Source organism: Glycine max, chromosome 6, assembly GCF_000004515.6.
Source record: "Glycine max cultivar Williams 82 chromosome 6, Glycine_max_v4.0, whole genome shotgun sequence".
Taxonomy (NCBI): Eukaryota; Viridiplantae; Streptophyta; class Magnoliopsida; order Fabales; family Fabaceae; genus Glycine; species Glycine max.
In genome coordinates this window covers 46,068,616-46,095,746 of record NC_038242.2, presented here as the reverse complement: position 1 = coordinate 46,095,746, position 27,131 = coordinate 46,068,616, and the positions used below count along the sequence as shown (strand labels likewise).

General features: G+C 34.7%; 4 protein-coding genes and 1 pseudogene across 5 annotated transcripts; all 5 read left to right on the top strand.

Moving 5' to 3' along the window:
• The first annotated feature begins 5,325 nt into the window (after positions 1-5,325).
• LOC100810607 (uncharacterized) lies at positions 5,326-7,161 on the top strand. Of its 2 annotated transcripts, none has more exons than XM_006582206.4 (3): positions 5,326-5,578; positions 5,735-5,817; positions 6,330-7,161. In XM_006582206.4, exons 1-3 carry the CDS (start codon positions 5,366-5,368, stop codon positions 6,895-6,897), a joined length of 864 nt encoding a protein of 287 aa, XP_006582269.2. In that variant the 5' UTR covers positions 5,326-5,365; the 3' UTR covers positions 6,898-7,161. The 2 variants fall into 2 exon arrangements, with proteins under 2 accessions (XP_006582269.2, XP_003526219.2); XM_003526171.5 differs by having other exon boundaries at positions 5,328-5,578; positions 5,738-5,817; positions 6,330-7,159.
• Positions 7,162-8,296: 1,135 nt separating this feature from the next.
• Positions 8,297-10,616, top strand: LOC100810082 (60S ribosomal protein L11). Its single transcript, XM_006582205.4, has 5 exons — positions 8,297-8,452; positions 8,591-8,698; positions 8,804-8,846; positions 9,492-9,687; positions 10,229-10,616. Exons 1-5 carry the CDS (start codon positions 8,450-8,452, stop codon positions 10,422-10,424), a joined length of 546 nt encoding a protein of 181 aa, XP_006582268.1. The 5' UTR covers positions 8,297-8,449; the 3' UTR covers positions 10,425-10,616.
• A 1,432-nt stretch (positions 10,617-12,048) lies between these two features.
• On the top strand, positions 12,049-13,646 carry LOC102664257 (ervatamin-B). The gene is made up of 2 exons (XM_006582204.4): positions 12,049-12,475; positions 13,017-13,646. The coding sequence occupies exons 1-2, from the start codon at positions 12,049-12,051 to the stop codon at positions 13,598-13,600; spliced, it is 1,011 nt and encodes a 336-aa protein (XP_006582267.1). The 3' UTR covers positions 13,601-13,646.
• A 2,620-nt stretch (positions 13,647-16,266) lies between these two features.
• On the top strand, positions 16,267-23,022 carry LOC102664617 (zingipain-2-like; annotated as a pseudogene).
• Positions 23,023-25,709: 2,687 nt separating this feature from the next.
• LOC102664130 (zingipain-2) lies at positions 25,710-27,131 on the top strand. The gene is made up of 2 exons (XM_006582203.1): positions 25,710-26,151; positions 26,548-27,131. Exons 1-2 carry the CDS (start codon positions 25,710-25,712, stop codon positions 27,129-27,131), a joined length of 1,026 nt encoding a protein of 341 aa, XP_006582266.1.

The window sequence follows — 27,131 nt, the reverse complement described above, 5'->3', positions numbered from 1 at the left end:
CAAACATTATCAACTCAAATGAACGAGCTAAGTCATTGCATAATTGTAAAAATGACAATAATTGTCTTCAATGTACCTGAACAAAATGATTTCCAAACACGTGGCTGACACATATCATGCAGTGCACCGAAGAATTCGGTGGTGGTTGACTTCTCAGAGGAAAAAATGTCATGCTTTGTTGTCGGGATAACGATACAACGATTACATTATACCTAGATACAATGACATATCCCATGTCCATTAATCCATCCACTTTTCCACACTAACCTGAATCAAAGAAACATACACATGTAATTATTTTAAAATTTTGTTTTTCTTAAAAAAATAGCAAATACAACATACTTGGGAGAACCCATCAACATGTAGCGACATCCTTAATTGTTCTAATCTCTCTGTGCCACTGAAGAGGTTGATGTAGTCATGTGACCATTTGCCAAGTTCTTTGATCAATTCGTTGCGGACCATCGGCCAAGATTCTTCACCCATACCTAACAAAATGACAATGGAACGATATCCACAGTTATCGTCCGCTTTGACGTCCACAACATCCTCAATGAAACCCTAAATAAAAGGCGCAAACTGATCCAACATCGGGATGATCCTTGTTGGTTTCGGTGGTTCATAACATGATGCACTACATTTCACTGAGGTGTTGCAGCTTTGAGAAGAATTAAATGCATCAACGTACTCCCAATAGGATGGATCACGCTTTGTGGATCTTTCGCTTCTTTTCAGAGGTTTCTTCGGTGCACCTTTAGTCTTCACCTTCAATGGAGGAGCAAACATAGAGTTTCCTCAGGGTATGCAATTTCTCGAAGTTTACTCTTCAGAGTAACTTTGCCGCCAACATCAACGTCCTTAAATCTTTTATGTATGGTTTCTATCTCATCGTTGATGCTGACTTTTGCCTCACATAACCCTTGGTTGGAAAAATGAAGTCTTCGCCAAAACATATGGACCGATTCCAGAGGGATGCTGGCAACAACATAGCTAGACAGCTTACATGCACAAGGAAAACCGTGCGTCGATCTCATAGAACAACCACAAGAAGAGGGATCATTGCCACAATACTGTATGCGGTCCAACTCAGCAGCAATCTCATTTAAAGTGTACCTTGAAACCATTCCAAGAAGCCTCTTGAATAAGGTTTTTTTATATACATGTCCAACGAAATGTGTGCTTGTTTCGAAGGATGCTTTAATTTGAGTGTGCTGCAGCATCATCATGTTGTTCATGGCATCCCAAACACTACACAAGTCTCCAAGGCTATTCTGTAATATTCGTTTCAGAGAGCAATGAGCAGATTCAACCCTACATTTAAAATAGACAACAAACGGTTAAAAAAATACATGCATTTACTACTAACACATACTACAACCAATGAACATTCTAATACCTATTTGTTGTTGTGTTGCCTAGGTGCATCACCTTGTTCGTCCATGCTGTAACAAATTTTTCCTTGTGTGGGATAATCCACGTTTCACAGACATAGTCGACGAACATCGGCCATGGTGAACAAGTCATTTCAAACTTCTGAAGGCACTCAGGGAACTGTTGTTCCAAAGGACAATTTACCAGAGTACCCCAACTATCCATCACATAATCTCAGGCATTTTTTTGGCCTATTAAAGATTAATTTGCATTTGGCCTTTACATTCTTGTCGATGTGAAACCTGCACAACAAGTTGATACACTCAAGAAAGATAGTATTCACTGCTTTCATCAGTGCTAGGTCTCTGTCGGTGATAATAACACCAGGGAGGTGATCTTTTCGTAAAAATAGACCTCGGAACCGTTCCAAAGCCCATACAACATTATTCACACGCTCACCCTCTAGATACTCAAAAGTAGCAGAGAAAGTCATCCTCGTTAGTGTCACCCCAACAATGTCAAGCAGTGGGAGTCTGTACCTATTTGTTTTATAGGTACTATTTATCAAAAACACCAGATGACATGCATTGCATAATTTCACTGCATTTGGGTGACACCAAAACAAATCCCGCACCACAACTTCATCCTTCAGTCTGTGCCAATGGATATATTGATCACGTTTGAGAAGCTACATCAGATGTTGCATTTCAGTATCAGCTCCTCTTATTGAAGAACGATATGCACTTCTTGCATTGTAAATTTGCTTGATCGTGGTGCAACTGTTGGCATTGTGTTCCTTCAACGTTAGGACTATGTTTCTTGGTTTCACCATCGACTTTGTCATATCTTCAATAATATTCTTCTCATCCTTCGTTAATCGTCCAGCATATGGATGTCCAACTAAGGTCTTGGTCAATTCATGGTTGTGCATCCCATATATCAGCTTCATCATCCAACCTTCACCTCCACGCACTGGTTTCCCACGCAGCCTAAAGGGACAACCACATTTCCTAGTCCCAGTGTCTCTTCTAACAAAATTTTATTCCTACACTTGTACTGACCGCTCATTTCACAGCCAATTAACACAAACGAACTTCTTCCTCTACGACAAGTATCTGTGTCAGACCTAATAATAATTGCAACAAACTCATTTTCATGGGCAACCGATCTAGCCCACAACAAAACATCATCTCGGGTACCAAAGACCTACACCATAACCCTCACATATTAATTTTTATACAAAACACACATTCACCAAACGACTGAAACTAATGAACATCATTACTTGAGAAGTATTACAAGCGTCTCAAGATTCAACATGGCCTTCATTCATGCCACATTTTTGTTCATCATCAAAATCCATATCAAATTCTTCGTACATCGAACTATCATACGTCCATTGATCTTCGTCCATCTTAACGAAAACTCAAAAATAAATATATGCATCATCCACAACTTCATTCAAACTATAACTATCAACTCATTTAACATTTTAACAATCCCCTGTTTAAACATTTTATGACCTAATTTTTATTAATTAATTCAACATTTTACTACCAAATTTGAACATCGTAACTACCTACCTAAATAAATTGTCAAATATATACATCATACAAAAAAATACCAACTAAATAAACATTTTGTTACCTATTTTCATAATTATTACTACACAAATAAACTCACAAAAAATACTTCTAAATATATCTATCAACTAATTCATTTTACTACCTAATTTTATCAACTAATTCAACATTTAACTACCTAATTTGAACATCATAACTACCTAAATAAATTGTCAAATTAATACATGAATAATTCACCAACTATCCACAAATTGATGAAATATTGCATAAATAATTTTAAAATGTTACCAAATTTAAAATATTAACATTTAATCTTTAAAAAAAGAAAAACAAAAAAAGAATACTTCATACGGAAGAACTTCTTCCGTATGAAGTAATTTTTGAAACTACGGAAGAAGTTCTTCCGTATGGGCTCCACGGAAGAAGTTCTTCCATAGTTGTTTATCTACAACTACGGAAGAACTTCTTCCATAAGGGCCCCACGAAAGAACTTCTTCCATACTTGTAGATAAACAACCACGAAAGAACTTCTTTCGTGAAGCCCAGACGGAAGAACTTCTTCCGTAAGTGTAGATATACAACTACGGAAGAACTTCTTCCGTATGGACTCCACGGAAGAAGTTCATCCATAGGATTCGTACGGAAGAACTTCTTCCATAATGAAAAAATTATACATACGGAATAAGTTCTTCCGTATGTATACATTTTGCATTATGAAAGAAGTTCTTCCATATGAATCCTACGGAAGAACTTCTTCCGTATGTTCAAATTTCTTAAGAAAAGCTTCTTCCGTGACAAGCTAAATGAAGAACACTTCATCGGCGACAAAAGAATATATGAAACACCCCATACCTCGGTTGAGTCGAAATGAAAATAACACATTCCAACTACACAGCAACACTAACCCTCTAACAGCTTCAAAAAACCACACTTTAACACAGCAATAGGACCACACCGGAAAAATGACACTTAAACAATAAGCTAGTAGGGACCACAGGAAAAAAAATGTGAAAAAACAAAGCCAAAACCGTAAGCGAGGAAGGACCACAACCTTCCTTTTAAAGAAAATAATTAGAGGGGCAAAATGGGGATATTTTAATATTGTTGGGTGCACCTAGCAACACCCAACACTAAATAGTCCATCTACTCTCCTATTGGGCCCACATTCCATAGTTTAACAATGACTTATGCTAAATACACCTTCCATTTATACTTTTACACCCCCTTCCACTTATTGAAAAATAATAAGAGATAGGAGGTGTACTAATTAAAGATGGGGTGTGTTTATCTAAAACCCTTAACAATTTTAAGTTTAATAAGTGAGGGTCACTATTATTAGTTATATAAAGGTCATTATAATTTAATTATTATGATATATTTACTATTTTTTATTTGTATAATCTAAGAGAATATACATGTTTGAGGACTCATTCCAAAAGAATGTGGGTTCGATTTTCATTGTTGATGTGAGAATCTCATTAGTGGAGAATATGAGTACCTTTGTAAGAGTTCTTTGAACTTTAAGGCCTATTCTAATCTTAGTGAGTCTCGAGCCCTAACTCACCTTAGCTTTTTTTATCAAAAAGAAAAGTACATACATTTTTTAGAGTGACTTTAATTTTATGTGAGGATGAAATAATAAATCTAAGTCATGTAATCACACATAGATAGTCAATATTTAAAGTTGAGAAAAATAGCCTATAAACATATAGTGTAATATGATTTTACATTGTCATCTAATTACAAAATATCTTTGATAACTTTATTGACTTTATAATAATAACTTTACAAGTCATAATGCTGATTTCTAATTAATTAATAATATAAAAAATTTACATTCATAGTATTTAATCATTAAATCCTTTAAAGTTTGCATGTTTTCTTTAAAAAAATCATGTAATGTTAACCACTCGTAAATAAGATGTTACGGTCAATGTCTATTTTTCTCATTCATAATATAGATACATCCCTTATCATCTAATATACAAATTTCAAACTAGTGATGTAACTAAATATATTCCCTTCGAAAATTTTCACCTCTCATTTTATTTCTTTTTTAGGAGCCGTTTCCATCTTCTCAGAACTTCCAATACGCATCATATTAATAAAGCATCCATGAACATATGAGAATAAGATTCTTCCTTGATTTATTTTGCTTAATTTCTGAGCAGCAGCTACTAGAGCATCTTCAACATGGAGTGAGAATCAGGCTTTGAATCAGCATGGAAAATGAAGGAACTCATCAAAAAGTATGAGTAGAAGTGACACCATTATTACTGTTAGAAGATATGATAATATATTCTGATTTTATAAAATCAGAATATATTATCATATCTTCTAACAATTACTGTAAGGATATATTCTTGCTTACACCCAAATGAACAGAACAAATGAATTCACGAAGTTGACGTATGAAGCAATATTTGCACCCCGAAAAAGAAAAGTATTTTACATCATCAATTGAAGAGGAAGGTGAAATCACCATGAGCCGCAACATCAACAATTTCACACCTTTGCCAGGGTCATGGCAAAGAGGTTTTAGATCCTTTGATGACCACACTTTCAATCATCGTGAATCCAATGAGGTGCCTGTGTTTTACGGATCTCACTCTACTCATGCCACCGTAAGTTTATTCTATTATTGTTTTAGTGACATTATTTTTAGGACATGATGACACGGAAAAGAAAGGCAAACTAAATTTATGTTTATGGAAGCAGAGAATGGAACTATCATTGTTTGAGGATGATAGTTTGTATATAATCTCGGTTCATAATATTAGCAGGATGGCAGAAGTTCGGGTGTATTAGCTCGACAACGATTTTCGGACTTCAGAAATCCTTTAGGATTCCACAGTATACCAAAGTAAGGCCAAGTTGCATACTAATTTGCTTATGTGTTTAGACTTCCCAAGAATGGTAATCAGTGTAAGAAGTTGTCTTCAATGAATAATCAAATGATTTGATGATTGACATATGAATGCATGTTTGAATTTCTATAAATTTCACTGAATTAGATAGTAACAATTAGGTTTGATGCGAGTATGACCATTGAGGAGAAATCTAGTTAAAAATATTTCTTACAAATTCAGGATTTCACAAATTGTTCTCAATTGGTAAATGAATTAACAATCAAATACTATTCACGAGGAATCCAGAAGGAAGACACCAAGAGCCTAATTTTTGGTGGTAATGAAATTCTTTCTCTAGCAGGACAGAAAATGAACACTATGATTTGAATTCCATATCAAATATCAACCTCTCCCCTCCCCACCATGATATGCTTATGCTACTTAGTTGCATGAACTTGTAATTTTTAGGCTTAAGAGTGGAACAAAAGTCTAGCTAATTTACCAATTTTTTTTTATCAATTTGCAGTTTTCCAGCACCACCACCTAGAAGACAACAAATTCATGCTCACAATGAGGATATGGGAAGGCTAAGAGAGATTTTCCTTCACCCCCCTCAAAGATCCACATTCCAAACAAGCACACAAGCTCTCCCAGTGGTAGAAATTACCAAATCAACAGCTTTGAGCAAGCTTAAGAAAGTAGTCTATGACCCTCCCCCAAAGAGGTATGCTAGGAGGGTGAGCTTATACTACAGAAACAATGCTGCAAAGCCTTTGAAAGAGAAGCAGAGAGAAAATGATGAAGATAGCAAGAGCTGTGCTATTTGTTTAGAAGATTTTGATCCCAGTGAAGAGGTGATGCTCACTCCATGCAACCACATGTTTCATGAGGATTGTATAGTACCATGGCTAACAAGTAAGGGCCAGTGCCCAGTTTGTAGGTTTGTGATTTGTGAGATTGGAAGGGGGAATCATTCATCCTTCAATAACAATGACATAGCAAATTTGGAACCTAGCAACTTGATTAATGGAGAGCTTTTGTCAATTTTGAGGGCCATGGAAGAAGCTTTTCAATTGGGAAGTATGACTTACTAATGTACACACATGAATTTGCTAGAGTTGGGAGGATGATTTATTTGTAGCTTATTCCTACATATACAATGAATGTTTTTCTTTTTTTACACAACGTATACTATGAAATTTTATAGGTAGAACTTGTTAGTGATATAAAATTAATGAGATAAGATTGGAAACCAACTTGTTATCCAATATTCTTCAGAGTATACTTTAAAGTTCTGCATGCATTTATCTATTCACCCCTGGTCTGTTTTTCACTACTTGAACCATAGCGCATATTGATTAGAAATACAAGTCTAATCAAATCATCATGCTAGCGACGCGCTTTCGGCTTATAAATATAGATTATGTACATTTATCATTTTTTTTAGTAATATTATATAGATACCAATATATAATATACACTTATTTAACATATTTATTTTCTTTTTATTAAATTATATCACCTATTATATTTTTTGTTTCTCTTTCACTGTCACCTAACATAGCATAGGAGTATTTATGTAACTTTATTTTTTTTATTGAAAAATTAGCTATGTAGAAAAGGTGTAATAGGGTCAAAATGATTATATATAACCCAAATAACTTAATATAGGGAGAGGCCCTTGTTTGAAAAACTCATCTTCATTTTAATTTTAATTCAACTAAGAACAAGGTGTAATAGGGTCAAAATGGAAATTACTTAATGCAACCTCTTTTACTTGGTGCACCCCATATTATCTAATATCACCTTTTTATCCTTCTTATTCTTCCAAGCAAAAGCCTAGCTTCCTGTCTCTCACTACCTCCTCCATGAACCTACAACGCGTGGGCCAAAACCACTCTCCCCCTCTTGCCACCTTGTTGCTCTGTTACCTTCCACTAGATTTGCACACACCACCCAACCACGACATCATTAATTGTGCACTGTAATCACTTTCTTATCACCTAGATCTGCATGTTACGTTACCACCTCCCTCCATCGTGTGCACAAGGCCCTTGCAGACCATATCTACACACAACTTCACCTTGTTACCTTTCCAATATAGTTACGGATTGGTCAATCAATAATATATATTTTTTGGTATTACTAATCGGTTAATTCGTAATTCAAAAAAATGCATTATGGATTGACCAATTCATAATGTATTTGCATTAAGAATTGCTTAACCTATAACATCATAAATAACAAAGGTTGCAAGCTAACAAAACAACTGCTTATCATGGTGGTTTCAAGGAGGAAGTTTGTGCAGACGTACGGCGGCTCTTCACCGTCAAAGTAGGTGGGCACTCACATCCTCCATAGTAATCCTAGCACCCATCCTTAGACTAGAATTAATAAAGGGTGAAAATGTCCATTCAAATGCTTTATTATTTCCAATGAGGCGCACCAAGAAAATAATAGGTTGTATTAAGTAATTGCCCAACAAACTGAGTGTGTTGCTAAAAAAAAAGAGAGCAACCCGCAACGTTGTGGTTTCGGTTCCGCTTTATTATACGTTCAATTGACAAACATCCAACCTTTTTGTTTGGGGTTTTCTGATTAACTCTTTCTTCTCATAACTCTGCCGCCGCAACAGCCCCAAATCCAATGGTAGACCACTTTCTCCCTTTCCTTTCTTCTTCTTTCGAAATCAAATTAACTCTTTTCATAAACTCGATTTTTCTTTACTTTTTGTTTTTTAATTTATAGTTTTATAGTTAATTGGAATTGGAATGAACTTGATTTCAGGCTTCAGAGAAGAAACTTTCGAACCCAATGAGGGAGATAAAGGTGCAGAAGCTCGTCCTCAATATCTCCGTTGGCGAGAGTGGAGATCGTCTCACCAGAGCCGCTAAGGTTGAAACCCCTTCACACCTCGCAGCTTCCACAAATGTTTTTTTTTTTTGGAATATATATATATATATATATTAAAATTTTTAATTTCTATTTTTCTTCTTGTAGGTTTTGGAACAGCTTAGTGGCCAAACCCCTGTGTTTTCCAAAGGTTAGTTCTCAATAAGTTTGTAAATGGGTAGTTCAGTAATGGACATAGATCTCAAATCTGTGTTCATTGGAAGTTTATGTTTTAAAATTAATTTGATCATTTTTTTCTCATTCTATCATTTTTTTTAAGAGATATAGATTGCTGGTGAAGTGGTTTTGTAGAATTCTCCCCCCAGATTTAGGGTAGTCTATTTTAGGTTTTTTAATTGAAGCTTCATTTTTTTTCTTTAATTACAATGTCAAGACTCACAGGGCTGATAGCAGGGAAGTAATGGTAGTTTGAGTTTCGTAATTTTCATTAATTGCAATATTAAGCGTGAACCTATTCTGTGGGAAAAATCAGAATAGTTGTGGGTTTATTGAATGCATTTTTAAGTTTCCTTCAGGAACTTGATTCATAAATCTGCGGAAAAAGTGAAAATGAGGACTCTGATATCCTTGAGTGTATGTCTTTTATCTGCTTAATTTAATTTAAACCATGTTTCTGAGTCCAAAAGATAGAAAAAATAGTCTATTGCTCTGTGAAATATTTTAAATAGTTTGTTTTACTGTTAGTGTTTGATAAAGGTTTTGTATACTGTATACGTGTGGCTGTTTTTCACTGTTGAATGGTAAGAGATCTTTTTGCTTCTCTTGGTTTTGACAGCAAGGTACACGGTTCGTTCCTTTGGGATTAGAAGAAATGAGAAGATTGCATGCTATGTCACTGTCAGAGGTGACAAGGCGATGCAACTTTTGGAGAGTGGTTTGAAGGTGAAGGAATATGAACTTCTCAGAAGGAACTTCAGTGATACTGGTTGCTTTGGCTTTGGCATTCAGGAGCATATCGATTTGGGAATCAAGTAAGTTGAAGAACTCTTGGGTTTTTATGCTGTTGTTTTTACTTTTGCCTGTGGTAAGCATTTTATGACTGAAGGGAAGTTGATGATTTGATATAGGTTGTCGTGTGCACAATGCATATTCAAAATTTTGGATATGACATAACATATCTCTTCCCCATTATGCTGCATTCCACTTTTGACTTGAACCAAATGCTAACTAGTTTATAAATATGGTAGTTTCAAAATTTTCTTTTGTTGTTTTGGACTTTGGCGCTTATATGAAATCTGTTTTTGATGATTTTGAGGAAACAGGACTTGCATTAGTTAGGTTGATTTGTTAATTAGTCATAGGTGTGATGGTATGCCTAATTGATTGACTGGCTTTGCAAATTACATGCCGTCTTTAAATGACATTGTCAAGTCTCACTCTTGGATTCATTCCCTTGTTATGTCAACTAACTTTTGGTTAATTTCCCCTCATGTTTGATGATGTTTTCAATTTCTTTGATTATGAAGATTTCAATTTGCACATATTGGTCCTTGACTGTTGACTCTGCTTCAGGTATGATCCTTCAACTGGTATTTATGGAATGGACTTCTTTGTTGTTCTGGAGCGTCCTGGCTATCGTGTGGGACGTCGCCGAAGGTGCAAGTCCCGTGTTGGAATCCAGCACCGTGTCACAAAGGAGGATGCTATGAAGTGGTTCCAGGTGAAATATGAGGGAGTGATCCTTAACAAGTCTCAGGCGATTGTTTAGTTAGATTGAGTTCATTTCAGGGGAGTGTTTTTATCAGTTTTGTCAACTATCTTTCTGGGATAGTATCTTAATTTTGAGGCAGGTTTTGAATCAATGTTTCTCATTTCAGTTTTGTGATGAAGCACATGTATTAACAATAGCCCTTTTAAACGACACTTTTATTGCAACAAGAACATGTGAGACACTTTTAAATGCATTCTCTTTATTGATTATTTATTGAAAATGATCAAATTTTGTGGGTCTTATATCATATTTAATGATTTTCTCATGATTTTATTGTTTTTAATAAGTTCCAACCTATTAGAGTGTGCTTTTGAAGTAGTGTGGTATCCTCGCACTCTTCCCCTAAATACCAAACCATTGCAAATTCATAGTATTGACATTCAATAATCAATAGTAATTCTGCTACATTGGGGCAATATGTTGTTGGACTGCATATTAATTATGTTTTAAGAATAAGATTTTTTTTGTTGAAAATATTTTTTATTCGAAACTCTATTCAATAAGGAAAAATGAGGACGAAAATTTTTAATAAGGAAAAATGAGGGAAAAAGATGAATTAAAACAATGTCTGATGTGATTCTATGATAGTACATATGCTTCGGAGTTTGGTCACCTACCTGATTAATTGATTTTTTTATATATATATATTTTTTTGTTGGTGTAAAATATTTATAAGACTTTGTCAAGAAATTTGAGTGATTAGTAGAATTTTTCTTCTCAAATGTCAATCATGTTTTTTCCTCTAGAAACTGAAGGATCAATGACATGTAGGGCGTGGTCAATTGATTTTTTTTTTTTTTTGCTGGATGGCTGATTGATTTAATACAGTATAATTAATTTGCAAAATTTTTTTATTAATGATAATTTTGAGATTTTTTTAAGAAAAACAGGTGATTATTTCATTTTCATAATGTGCATTGATCAAAGTTTAATATCCTCAATTAATTGACTCTTCTAAAGTATTTTTGGCCAACTCATCTAAATTTCATTCAAACAAGAAATACATTTGCACAAATAATTATTAAGGCACATGGGGTAAGGGGAGAAAATGCGTGCTACAGCACCATGATTCAAAGGGTACCTGTGTATGTCAAATTCCACACGTCAAACGAACTCAGGCACTAATGCTACAACTAGCAGATTTTATTCAATGCAAATAATGTACGAACCTGAATAAAAACCAAAACAAAGGATCATCTGTAATCTGTAATCATGCCCTGATGTGTATTATGTGTTGGTTGATCGTTATTTTGTTTTCTAACATAGCAGACGAAACTTTAGTCATTAGCCTAATGAATTTTGATAATGTAGCAACGCATCTTAGACGGAACAGAAACTACTATGTTAATCAAATAATTAATAATAATTAATAAAATAACAACAACATGAACTACCAGTCTAAATGAGTAAATTGAAGGTAACTTGCCCGGGCAGGGAACTCAATCAGAGAGCAACATGCATAGATATTCAGATTAATAATTCCATAACATAAAGTTTATGATCTCTATATAAACCACCAGAGTCTTTCTCATCAATGCATACCAAATTAACATTTCTCTCAACAACAGAACCTTACCAAACCCTCTCTTCCAAAACTCATTAAACTTTTTGCTGATAAGAAATGGCTTTCACATGCCAAAAGCAGCACATGCTAGCTCTATTCCTCCTCCTTGCAGTTGTGATTTCACAGGTGATGTGTCGCAAGCTGCACGAGACATCGATGCGAGAAAGACACGAACAATGGATGACCGAATATGGAAAAGTGTATAAGGATGCTGCAGAGAAGGAAAAACGTTTCCAGATATTCAAGGACAATGTGGAGTTCATAGAATCATTCAATGCTGATGGCAACAAACCTTACAAGCTTGGTGTTAATCACCTTGCTGACCTTACAGTTGAGGAATTCAAGGCTTCCCGTAATGGATTCAAGAGGCCCCATGAGTTTAGCACAACAACATTTAAGTATGAAAATGTGACTGCTATTCCTGCAGCCATAGACTGGAGGACAAAAGGAGCTGTTACTCCAATCAAAGACCAAGGTCAATGTGGTAAGATAAAGAACATCATATAATAAGTACTTTATTATGTTCCATAACCATCATTATTTCCTTCATCTCATTTTAATTATTTCCTTCATCTCATTTTATGTGACACATTTAAAATATTTCTGCTTCAATTTTTTTTATCACTTTAAAATATAAAAAAAATACTAATTACTTTTTTTTTTTCCAATAACATCCTTACTACTGCATTGATTAGTCCTTCTAGTTCTACTACTGCAATACATTTTTGGAAATAATATTATTTTAGTCAAATATTGTTTTGTTTTTAAGATGTGAGCATTACATTAGTGATTAGACAACAGATAAGATAGATAATTGAAAGTATTATTATTATGTCATGTGACTTGTATAATTTTTAAGGGATAAACAAGTTGAATTTAGAGAATTTTTAAAGATTAAAAATATATTTGAAGGACTACAAATATATTTAAATTTTAGTTATATTCTTAGAGAGCCATAATTTCATTAATGTATGGAAAGGCGAATTGATTAATGTTTTACCATAATTTTGTTTGAAAAATTATAGGGAGCTGCTGGGCATTTTCAACTATAGCTGCAACCGAGGGTATCCATCAAATAACTACAGGAAAACTAGTTTCACTCTCAGAGCAAGAGCTAGTGGATTGTGACACAAAAGGTGTAGACCAAGGATGTGAAGGTGGTTACATGGAAGATGGGTTTGAATTCATTATAAAAAATGGTGGAATCACCAGTGAGACTAACTACCCCTACAAGGCAGTTGATGGAAAATGTAACAAAGCAACCTCTCCAGTGGCACAAATTAAGGGATATGAGAAGGTTCCTCCCAATAGCGAGACGACACTTCAAAAAGCCGTGGCTAACCAACCAGTGTCAGTTTCTATTGATGCAGACGGTGCAGGTTTCATGTTTTACTCTAGTGGAATTTACAACGGAGAATGTGGGACTGAGCTAGACCATGGTGTTACTGCAGTTGGTTATGGCACAGCTAATGGAACAGACTATTGGATTGTGAAGAATTCATGGGGCACACAATGGGGTGAGAAAGGATACGTAAGGATGCAACGAGGTATAGCTGCCAAGCATGGTTTATGTGGAATTGCCTTGGATTCATCTTATCCAACTTCTTAAATAGTTCAATTATGTAAATTGTGCTTCATGCTTAGTTTGAACTTATGACTGTATTTAAATGTAAACTACCATATCAATATATATAATTTGTTATACCTTAGAGGATATATACTAAATGTTATTTAACTTCCTAACTATGTATATGTATACAATCTTTGGAATTCCGAAGGCATAGAAAAGAGATTGCTTGAAACATCATTGGAGTAAAAAAAAAATTAAATCTAATATGAAAATAGGAAAACAAATAAGCTTATGAATCATAACATGGCATGACTCAAGTGCTTAATAAGGTTCACCATGTAAAAAAAAAGGTTTAATTGTAAATTTGACCACTAACTTTTATTGTTTTGTAAACTTTACCACCCAAATTTTATTTTTGAAAATTGTACCATCCAAAATTTAATTTTTTTTTTTTGTATTTTATCACCATTGGTGAAAGATGGATGATTTTGACTTTTGATATCAGTTGTAATTATTATCACCAATGTAGAAAGTAATTTTTAACATCGGTTATAATCACAATCAATGTAGATAGATCGAATTGATCGAATCATGTAGGCCGAACAAGGTTCAAGTCTACCGGTTTGTTAGGATGTCTCAGCAACATACATCATTGCATTTCTATTTGACACCTATCATTAATTAGAAACAACTCATCTCATTGTGACCTTCTCTTGAATTCTCACATTTTTTCCATTCCTGTTGAGGCAGAGAACCCATCACTATCTCAACTGTGCTACCGAAGGCTTTGGGGAAGTCAATATAGGAGAACACTCATCTTAGGTTATTACTTAGATGCTTTTAGCAATTATTTACTCCACACTTGGCAACCCAACGTTTATCGTGGACACGATAACTGGCACACCGAAGGTGAGTCCTTCCCAATTTTCTCGTACTAGGAAAATGTCCTCTTAATGCTCTAATGCCCACACCAGATATGGACCCATTTGTCTCACAACGTTCTAAACCCTTGGAACATACTATAGTCCAAGGTGGCGAAGAGCTGATATCGAGGTGTCAAACCTTTTCGTCAATGTGAGCTTTGGGGAAGATCAGCCTATTATCCCTAGAGTAACTTTTACTCGTTGAGCGACAATCCTTCCACTTAGCACCGTCGGATCACTAAGGTCGACTTTCGTCTCTCTTGACGGATGATAGTAAAATGCACAAAAGTCATTTTTACATCGTTTTGTTACCTAGGTGATGATAACATGCTCAAAAGTAAAAAAATGGGATGGTAAAATTTATAAAATGTTCAAAGTTGGATAGTAAAATTCGTGAAAAAAAAAATTTAGTGATAAAATTTATAAAATTATAAAAGTTAATGATAAAATTCACAAAAGTAAAATTTAAGTGGTAAAATTTATAAAATAATAAAAATTTGATGATAAAATTTACAATTAAGTAAAAAAAAATATCACTTAAAATAACATACAAATCCAAAATATGGAGTAATATTACAAATATAAAAAGTTACCTGATTAATTATTCAGAACGTTAGAAATAATGAACTAAGTAAATATCTATTTATACATCACAACTGCCGTAGTAAAATAGACTATCACGTGCAAAAAAATAAAATAAAATACGACCAGAGGTAACAGCGTTTAATTACCACCGATAATTGGAGACTTTAATGAATATTTTTCGTTTTGTTTTGGATAAGCAATTGCATATATAATTAATTGGTTGAGAAAAAATACTACAGAAAAAACATTTTACAGCTATACATCGACCAAATAGGTGTTAAAAATATTTTTAACTAGTTGGAAGAATAGTGGGTATATATAATTGTAATTATATTAACATGTATAATTATAATTATAATTATAAAATTTAATTGCATAAAAATATATATTCCGTGTAACACACAAGCTAAAAATGCATATATAGCCAATATGAATCTTCCTTATATAATAAATTAAAATTCTTGGAAATTTAAACGTGCAATTATTAACATTATATTGACTATTGTGTATAGAATATTTCATCAATTAAACATTGACTATGTATATTGAATAACTCCAGGTTATTGTTGACATGAATTTACAAAGATTGTTGTTGACATCAAGATACAAAGACATATGTGTTAGGCCGGTGGCATGCTTATTATAATCTTAATTGTATAGCATACTGATCAGCAATAACATTTTTCTTGTTCATTTAACATCGAAAAGTGAGATTCTTTGACGAAGGTGAAGGTGGGAAAGATAATGCATATGAAAGGACAAAAAGTTGCATCTCAAAAATCAAAATGCAACATTTTATTATTATTTATATAGTCTTTCTTTTTATAGTTGGTTTGGATGATTTCAAGGACTGCATTGTGAGATGCATTAATGGTATTACAATGAACACATTAACCAATACCCATTATACCAAAACAGGCATTACAAGTAGTCTAATAGTACAATACGTGGCATCTAAAGTAACAACTAACAACAAACAAATGTAATTTGCCAAGGCAGGGAACTCAATCAGAAAGCAACCAAGTAAAAATATTCAGATTAAAAATTCCATCGATCACATAAAGTCTATGATCTCTATATAAATCACCAGATTCATTCCATACAATTAATGCATGCAATTTAAATTTCTCTTCTCAATATAAAACAATCTCACCAAGCCTTCTCTTCCAAAACTCACTAACCTTTTGTTGATAAGAAATGGCTTTCACCAGCAAAATACAGCAAAACTTAGCCCTATTCCTTCTCCTTTTAATTGAGATTTCCCAAGTAATGTCCCGCAAACTTCATAAAATATCCTTGAGAGAAGAACATGAAAATTGGATGGCAGAATATGGAAAATTGTATAAGGATGCAGCAGAGAAGGAAACGTTTCAAGATATTATTAATGAAATAAGATAGCATATGAGGGAAGTTTACAACAACGAGTAAAATGATCAGCTACAGCTCATGCTCTTTATTCATTAATGATGGAAGCTTATATACATCTGCAACATGAATTCTGTTATAACCGAAAAGCTAACTAACCTAACCAACTAACTAAATCCTTCATAACTAACTTCTTATCGAAAGCTGTTATATTGCTAAGAGCCCCCCTCAAGCTGGGAATGGATGTTCATCATTCCCAGCTTGTTACAAAGGTGCTGAAAGATAGCTGGTGTCAATGCTTTGGTGAATATATCCGCGAGTTGCAGGGAGGATGAGACTGGAAGGAGTTTTATGAGACCCGAGGTAACTTTGTGACGGACAATATGACAATCTATCTCAATGTGTTTGGTGCGTTCATGAAAGACGGGATTTGTTGCTATTTGAATTGCAGACTGGTTGTCACAATACAAAGTAGCTGGCTGAATGAATGTTGAACGAATATCCTGAAGAAGATATGTCAGCCATTGCAGCTCACAGGTAGTGGATGCGAGAGCTCGATACTCAGCCTCGGAGGAGCTACGGGAGACGGTGGATTGCTTCTTTGACTGCCACGAAATAAGTGAAGAGCCTAGATAGACAAGGAACCCCGTAGTGGATTTTCGGGAATCTTTGCACCCCGCCCAATCCGAGTCACTGAAAGCTCAAAGTTGGGGAGTTCCTGTTGCTGCGAAGAAGAGCCCAGATCCTGGTGTACCCTTGAGGTATCACAATATGCGAAAAGCAACCTGAAGATGAATGGTGGTAGGAGCAGACATATACTGGCTGAGTTGTTGTACTTCGTATGCAATATCAGGGCGAGTGTTGGTGAGGTATATGAGTTTTCCTATTAATCTTCGATACGAGGATGAAGATTTGTCTGAAAGAGGGTTGCCTGAATTCATTTGTAACTTCATGGAATAGTCCATTGGCGTCGAGTGTGGTTTGCAACCTAGCATACCTGAGTCAGATAAAATATCTAAGGTGTATTTTCGTTGACATAGATGAATTCCATCAGTGGTGCGTGCAATCTCGAGCCCGAGAAAGAACTTCAAGTCACCAAGGTCTTTTATTTTGAATTCTTGGTCCAGGAGGGTGGTGATAGCCTGTATTTCTGGTATGTTGTTCCCTGTGAGGATGATATCATCTACATATACCAAGAGTATGGTAGTGATAGATCCAGTGAGTCATAAGAAAAGAGAGTGATCTGAGTTAGATTGCTGAAATCCATGAGAGGTTAAGAAGCTAGATAGTTTTGTGAACCATTGTCGGCTGGCTTGCTTAAGCCCATAGAGAGATCGCTGAAGACGACAGATGAGTTTCGGGTTCTCAACCGAAAGGCCTGGAGGAACTTGCATATACACTTCTTCTTCAAGCTCCCCATGGAGGAACGCATTGTTGACATCCAATTGTCGCAAGTGCCATCGGTTGAGCGCAGCCAATGCAAGAAGAACACAAACAGTGGTGAGCTTCACCACCGGAGAGAATGTATCGAGATAGTCTAACCCCTCCATTTGGGTGTAACCCTTAGCAACCAAGCACGCTTTGTATCTTTCTATGGAACCATCAGCCCGGTATTTAATCTTATATATCCATCTGCATCCAATAGCTGTCTTGTGAGGAGGAAGGAGTGTGAGTCTCCAAGTGTTGTTCGACTGCAGAGCTTGTAACTCGACCTTCATTGCCTTAATCCAGCAATCATGGCGAGAAGCTTCGACATATGACGAGGGTTCCGTGGCTGATGAGATGGTCATCACGAAGTTCCTATGTGCAGTTGAGAGACGTGAGTACGAAAGCATTGAGCTTAGAGGATAACGAACAATCGTTGAAGCTTTCGGTGTAGATGAAGCAAGGTCTCTGTGATAATCTTGAAGGTATGTCGGGGAATGTCTTGATCGTGTTGAACGCCTAAGGTGTGAAGGAGCTTGTTTGTTTGAATGTTCATCACATGAATGCATTGGTATTATAGGTTGTGATGGGTGACTCTCTACTGGTAGGTTAAGCTCTTTGCCAGAAAAGGGTCCCGGAGATGGGGATGAGTTATCTGGGTTTGAATGTTGAGTTTCAGGCTAGTATGGAAAGTGATTTTCGTAAAATGTAACATTTCTAGATACTGCAACATCATGAGAATGCAAATCATACACAAGATAACCTTTTGTATGCATTTTAAAACCAATGAAAATGCATGGGTGTGCCCTGGAATCAAATTTTTGCCGATTTGCTTTGAGTGTATTGATATAACACAAGCATCCGAAAACACGAAGATTAGAGATGTCACATGGATGTTTATGCAGCTTTTCGTAAGGTGAAATGCCATGTAAGAATGGTGTAGGGATACAATTAATTAAATATGCAGCGTGTGGCAAAGCATAACACCAAAAAATAGGTGGTAAACTCGCCTGAAACAAGAGTGCTCGTGTAACGTTGAGCAAGTGTTGGTGCTTGCGTTCCACGATGCCATTTTGTTCTGGGGTTTCGACACACGTGGTTTGGTGTACGATCCCTTTTGATGCATAATAATCATGCATGAAGAACTCTACCCCGTTATCGCTTCTTATGATTTTAACTTTGCCATTATACTGTGTTTCAATGAAAGCAATGAAGTTTATGATAATATGTCATGTTTCGGCTTTAGATTTCATGAGGTGTATCCATGTGAATCGCGAGTAACTGTCAACAATTGTTAGAAAATATTTGTGACCATGCATGGATAGCTTTGAACATGGACCCCATATGTCCATGTGCAGCAGATCAAAAGGATGAGATGCATGCGAGTTGCTAGAAGAAAATGGCATTTTCTTGTGCTTTGCATAATGACATGTGTTGCAGACAAAATTTTTATCATTTCACAAAAGAGGATAATAGTTTTTCATACATTGTAGTCTTTCAGCTGATGGGTGTCCCATTCTAAAATGCCATAGGTCTATGGGGATGATGTTGCATCGAGGATGAGTGATGGCGAAATATATGGCTTTGGTGGGTATTTGGTTTGGTATCAGGTGGTAGAGACCATGCTTTGCTTCAACTATACCAATCTACATATGATTGTTCGTTTCCTGCAACACACACGATGTGGAAGAAAAGATTAATTCGCAATTAGTGGAAGAGACAAGTTTTGATATCGAGATAAGATTGAATGTGAAAGTGGGTATGTAAAGCACATCATGTAAGGTTAAGTTGGGTGAAAGTTGCACAGTTCCTGAGTGAGTAGCATGAACGTGATGACCATTCGGAAGCTTTACCTTGATCGGGTTGATTTGTGTATAGGAATGAAAATTATGCAAAGAGCAAGTGACGTGGTCCGTTGCTCATGAATCTAGAATCCAGGAGGTGTGATGTGCATGGGTAAAAGATGGCTTACCTGGGTTTAGTGGTGTATTAACAGTGCACGAAGAGATTGATGCAACCTGTTTGGACTGGTTGGGTGCCGTGTTTCCTGCCGGCGGCTGCTGGATTAAGGCAAGTAATGCCTTTGTACTGCTCAGGTGAGAAGCGAACAACCTTTTGTGACTCGTGTTGCTGAGCCTGATCATCTGTGGCTTTGCTTTCTACTGCCACCACGTTGTTCACGGTGGTTCTTCCATCGTAGGGTTTGTATCCTGGCGGGTATCCATGTTTCCGATAACAAACATCTACTGTGTGTCCTATCTTGCTGCAGTGGGTACACGTTTTTCTTCCATTGTTATTCTTGTTTCTCCCACCATAACTTGCAGGCACCCCATGCTTCTTATAACAAACACTCTCTACATGACCAATGCGCCCACAGAAATCGCAAATGGTCTTCGCCGCGTTGATGGAGATGTCTTTGGGTTCAAAGTTGATATTTGGTCCTGCGTTGCCCAACAATTGTCTTTCTTGCTGAGCTACATAAGAAAATATTTTGGATATGGCAGGTAAGGGATCCATGAGAAGCACGTGAGAACGAATGTTAGCGTATTGTTCATTCAAACCTCGTAGGAATTGCATGGCTCTATCTTCGAGCTTGCGTTGCGCGATGATGGTGAAAGCAATGCAGGAGCACCTGATGTTGCATGAGCAGATTGAATCAGGTCTGAAATTCTCGATCTCGTCCCAGATCACATGTAGACGAGTGAAGTACTCCGTGACTGAAAGTGAACCTTGTTTCATCGTCGATGCCTCTTGCTGAAGATCGGAGATTCGCAGAAAATCTCCTTGCGAATACCTTGACTTCAAATCTCGCCAAATTTCCTCAGCTTTGTCCATCCAAAGTATACTTTGCCGTATGGAGGTGGCCACCGAGTGAACTATCCACGATACGACCATATTGTTGCACCGGCGCCAAGCTCCATAGGTTCTATCTATCTTCAGTGGTTCAGGCGCGCTTCCGTCTATGAATTCCACCTTGTTCTTGGCACTCAGCGCAGTGACCATGGATCTGCTCCATGAATGGTAATTAGTTGAGTCTAAGACTGGAGAAACAAGAGCTATGGCTGGGTTCTCGCTTGGATGGAGATATAGGAAACTCTCTGTGTTATTGATTGAAGCTTCGTTCATGGTGGATGATTGAGAAAAGAAGAAGGAACGTATGCGCAGCAGAACTCTTCGTTAGAAGAGCTCTGATACCATATTAATGAAATAAGATAGCATACGAGGGAAGTTTACAACAACGAGTAAAATGATCAGCTACAGCTCATGCTCTTTATTCATTAATGATGGAAGCTTATATACATCTGCAACATGAATTCTGTTATAATCGAAAAGCTAACTAACCCAACCAACTAACTAAATCCTTCATAACTAACTTCTTATCGAAAGCTGTTATACTGCTAAGAGATATTCAAGGAAAATGTGGAGTTCATTGAATCTTTCAATGCTGCAGGCAACAAACCTTACAAGCTTGGCGTTAATCTCTTTGCTGACCTTACACTTGAAGAATTCAAGGATTTCCGTTTTGGACTCAAGAAGACCCATGAGTTTAGCATAACACCATTTAAGTATGAAAACGTGACTGATATTCCTGAAGCTATAGACTGGAGGGAAAAAGGAGCTGTTACTCCAATCAAAGACCAAGGTCAATGTGGTAAGATCAAGAAGATCATATAAGTACTTTTTTGTGCTCCATCACATTATCATTACTGGCTTTCCTCGGATTAATTATGTGTGTCTTTTGAAATATTTCTGAATCTCGAATTATTTAATTTGTCACCTTAATATTTTTATTTATTAATTTATCAACTTACAATATATTAATTACTCCTTTTTATTATGTATTTACTGCCACAATACATTTATGGAATAAACATATCTTAGTGATACATATAAGATTCATATAAAAAAAATTAGAATAATAAAAAGTAAACTACATCAACACCTCTTGAGATTTGTGTAATTATACAAATATTTTTTGTTTTCTTAATCATTACATTTATCTTTTTGATAGAAGATGTCAATGTAAGACTTAAAAGAGATATTAATGTAATGTTTTCAAACTTAATGGGTTAGAGTAGAAAAAAATATAAAGTTATGCGTAATTTTATCAAAGTTTATCGAGAATTATTTATACTTAATTCATTCTATATATAATTAATCATTTCCTTATATAAGATGTATGCATTATCTTAAACAATAGATAAAATGATTTTATTATTTAATTCGTATAGTCTTGGGACTAAAAATACTTTAACTTTATAACTTTTAAGCTATAAACAAATATTCTTTAGAGAAAGATTAATTTTAAAAAATATATTTGTAAGGATGATAATTTAAGTAATTCAAATTACAAATGAAAGTTGAGTCTAGAAAAAAGGTTAATTATTCACAATAATATTCAAATACTCACTGAGAGGTGTTCACATAAAGTTTTTTTAATGTATTTTGGAACAAGATTATCTCTGATATAGAAGACACGTGTAGAAAATTAAAAAATACAATTAAAATTCATAGTCATTGTATATATTGAAACGATTTGGATCATGTTCATGCTAATTTTGTTTGAAAAACTAGGGAGCTGCTGGGCATTTTCAACCGTGGCAGCAACTGAGGGCATCCACCAAATAACTACAGGAAACCTGGTCTCCCTCTCAGAGCAAGAGCTAGTGTCTTGTGACACAAAAGGTGAAGACCAAGGTTGTGAAGGGGGTTATATGGAAGATGGGTTTGAATTCATTATTAAAAATGGTGGAATCACCACTGAGGCTAACTACCCCTACAAGGGAGTTAATGGGACTTGTAACACAACCATAGCAGCTTCCACAGTGGCTCAAATTAAGGGGTATGAGACAGTTCCTTCCTATAGTGAGGAGGCACTCCAGAAAGCTGTGGCACCAACCTGTGTCAGTTTCCATTGATGCAAATAATGGGCATTCCATGTTTTATGCTGGTGGGATTTACATGGGAGAATGTGGAATTGACCTAGACCATGGCGTTACTGCAGTTGGTTATGGAACAACTAATGAAACTGACTATTGGATAGTGAAGAATTCATGGGGCACAGGTTGGGGTGAGAAAGGATTCATAAGGATGCAGCCAGGTATAACTGCCAAGCATGGTTTGTGTGGAATTGCCATGGATTCATCTTATCCAACGACTTAAATAGTTCAATTATGCAAATTGTGTTTCATGTTTGCTTTATAGTTTGAAAGTGTGTTATCACTCCTCACACAATAACAATATCCACTTAACACTCTACATTCTATTATTTATTTATTTATTATTTTACTTATTCTCCAATCACTTTATCAATCAATTCAATCCTATCAATCATTTTCTTTTTTATATGTTATCTTCTCGTATCTTTTTTAAGTGTTTATATTTACTTAAAGAGTATTTGCAATTTAGTATGATTTAATTTTGGTTATTTAATGTATTGATAAATATATTACTAGTTGGTTTGATCATTGCAACATTTATTATCAGAATAAAGAAATAAAATATTTAAATAAATAATAAATATTATATATCATTATATGTAACTAATAAATATTATAATATAAATAAATTAAATAATTGTGATTTGATTTGATTTCATAAATATCAACTATGAATTAAACCGAGTGCTGAGTTTAACAACACTTGATACATAGCCTTCAAGGATTGATAATGGAAGAAATTAAGTTAGAATTGACAAAATCTAAGATAATTGATAGATAATTGAGTTTTTAAGAATATAGTCATGGGTTTAATTTCTAACCATATACTGTTTTTAAAATTATAAGATTCTTTTACCTAATTAGTGCACACCAAAAAAAAATTAAGTTAGAATATCATGTCAAATTTGGAAGGCTTAAATATGAAATTTGTCATTATAAGTTAATCTTTTTATTTTTATTTTTATTTTTATTTTTTAAGTCTTATTTCCTTTAAACTTATGTTTTTTTATTTGTAGTCTCTATCATCGCTCATAGTTACAAAACTTGTTAGCAATGACATCATTGTGCACCATGTGAGCAAAAAATGCCATCATCAATGCCCTATCATTGTAAAAAAAAAACCATTCCATCGATGCATAGTAAACAGTAGTAGTGTCATGTTTATAGTGACATTATATGGACTAAAAATAAAAATAAAAAGCTTACAAGAATTAAAAAAAGAAACTTACAGAAACTAAAAGTGAAAAAAAAATTTATAGAGACCAAAATTAAAAAAAAAGGAACTCACACAAACAAAAAATGAAAAAAATGGACTAAAAGAAAAAAAAAAAAAAAAAGTGACATATTTATAGACAAAAATAAATATTTAAGTCTTAAATATCATGTATGATTTAATATAAAAGGAATATAAAATAAAAAAAGAATTAATTAAAAGATTTATTTATGAAAAAGTTTATAATTGATTAGAAATATAATGATATTGGATCAGGTTGGGGCAACCTAAAGAACAACCTAGAACTTGTCCTCAAAATACATCCCATATATTTTCTTACACTAAGAAGACTCTTGAATTGAACACCTTAGTTGTAAACTAACATTTTATAATTACAATAAAGAGATAAAAAATGACAAAATTCAACCTAACAATAAATAAAAACAAATATATAATTTTTAATGTATTTTTAGTTATTAGGATTAATATCATATAAACTCTATTAAATAGAGAATGAGATGTTTATAAGTTTTAGTATTTAATAAAAAGTTGAAAAACGTGTTTTAAAAAATAGTGTTGCTTAGTTTTTTTTTTTTAAAGTTTTAAAATTATCCTTATAAATTGTTATTTCTAAAATGAAACAACTTCTTGTTGATCTAACTAAATCTGACCTGGGATCTTTTGAGTAAGTTAATGAATTCAATTTTTCTTGATAAAAAAACATATACTTAAAAGATAAGATCCTAATAACATAATCTGACATATGAACATACAAATATTGTTGTTAACATCAAAATACAAAGACAAAGGAGCATGCATGCTAATTATAACCATATATTTCATTCTTCACACAACTTTTTCTTGTGCATATTTAACATCGAAAAGTCAGACGCTTTGACCAAGGTGAAGGTGGGAACGGCAATGAAAGGATAAAAATTGACCGATCAAAAGTCAAAATGCAACACACTTTTATTAGTCTTTTTTGTTTGTTGTAGGTTTGGATGATTTCAAGGACTGGCTTGTCTCCAACCTGAGTTGGAATAATGGTATTTCAATGAACATATATACAGGCATTACTAGTTGTCTAATAGTACAAATATTGTTGTTGACATCAATATACAAAGACATTATATATATGACATATAGAGGTGGTAATGTCGTATGCTTATTATAATCATACATTGCATTCTTACCACTAAAATAAATTTTTCTTGTGCATTTAACATCGAAAAGTAAGACGGTTTGACCCAGGGGAAGGTGTGAAATTACGGCAATGAAAGGACAAAAAGTAATCTCAAAAGTCAAAATGCATTAATGCAAAACATTACTATTAGTCTTTTTTTGTTTTGTTGTAGTTGCCAGTTGGCTTGGATGATTTCAAGAACTGCCTTGTATCCAACCTGATATGCAATAATGCTACAATAACAATGAACAAACCAATATCTGGCTTCTAAAACAACAGCAAATTAACAAATGTCTAAATCAAATGCAAATTTTACAAGGCAAGGAATTAATCAGAAATTAAGCAACCAAGCATAATTATTCACGTTAATGATTCCATAACATAAGGTCTATGATCTCTATATAAACCTCCAGATTCATTCATTTCAATGCATACCAATTCACATTTCTCTCTTTAACACAATATACCAACTAAGCCTTTTCTTACAAAACTGATCATTGCTGATAATTAAGAAATGGCTTTCACTGGCCAAAAGCAACACATGTTAGCCCTATTCCTTTTCCTTGCAGTTGGGATTTCCCAAGTGATGCCCCGCAAGCTGCATCAAACATCCTTACGAGAAAGACATGAAAATTGGATGGCAGAATATGGAAAAATGTATAAGGATGCTGCAGAGAAGGAAAAACGTTTCCAGATATTCAAGGACAATGTGGAGTTCATTGAATCATTCAATGCTGCTGGCAACAAACCTTACAAGCTTGGCGTTAATCACCTTGCTGATCTCACACTTGAGGAATTCAAGGATTCACGTAATGGATTGAAGAGGACCTACGAGTTTAGAACAACAACATTTAAGTTAAATGGATTTAAGTATGAAAACGTGACCGATATTCCTGAAGCTATAGACTGGAGGGCAAAAGGAGCTGTTACTCCAATCAAATACCAAGGTCAATGTGGTAAGACAAATAACACCATATAAGTACTTCATTATGCTCCATCTTCTTCATTATTTCCTTCATCTCGTTTTACATTTTGTTTGGATACACAAAAAAAATCAATTATACCCTAAAAAACCATGGTCATGAAAAAATAGAAATCATTATTTACTAGATTTACCAAGAAAGCATAATTAATTATTTCTCACTATGTATCAAATTTAAGCACACTATTAATTCTCACTTTTCAAATATATGAAATTATTACTAGGATCATATAGTTATATATTTAAAAAAAAAAAATCCAAATTTTCAATGAATAAAACCACATTTAAGCTTTACTGTTATTATTTTGCATGTGCCTCAATTTGAAAAGATATATGGGTTAATCAGTTAGTTTTGTTTGAAAAATTATAGGGAGTTGCTGGGCATTTTCAACTATAGCTGCAACTGAGGGTATCCACCAAATAAGAACAGGAAACCTAGTGTCCCTTTCAGAGCAAGAGTTAGTGGATTGTGATAGTGTGGATCATGGATGTAAAGGAGGTTTCATGGAACATGGGTTTGAATTCATTGTTAAAAATGGTGGAATCACTAGTGAGACTAACTACCCCTACAAGGGAGTTGATGGAACTTGTAACACAACCATAGCAGCCTCCCCAGTGGCTCAGATTAAGGGGTATGAGATAGTTCCTTCCTATAGTGAGGAAGCACTCCAGAAAGCTGTGGCCAACCAACCTGTGTCAGTTTCCATCCATGCAACTAATGCGACATTCATGTTTTACTCCAGTGGAATTTACAATGGAGAATGTGGAACTGATCTAGACCATGGTGTTACTGCAGTTGGTTATGGCACAGAAAATGGAACTGACTATTGGATAGTGAAGAATTCATGGGGCACACAATGGGGTGAGAAAGGATACATAAGGATGCATCGAGGTATAGCTGCTAAGCACGGTATATGTGGAATTGCATTGGATTCATCTTATCCAACAGCTTAA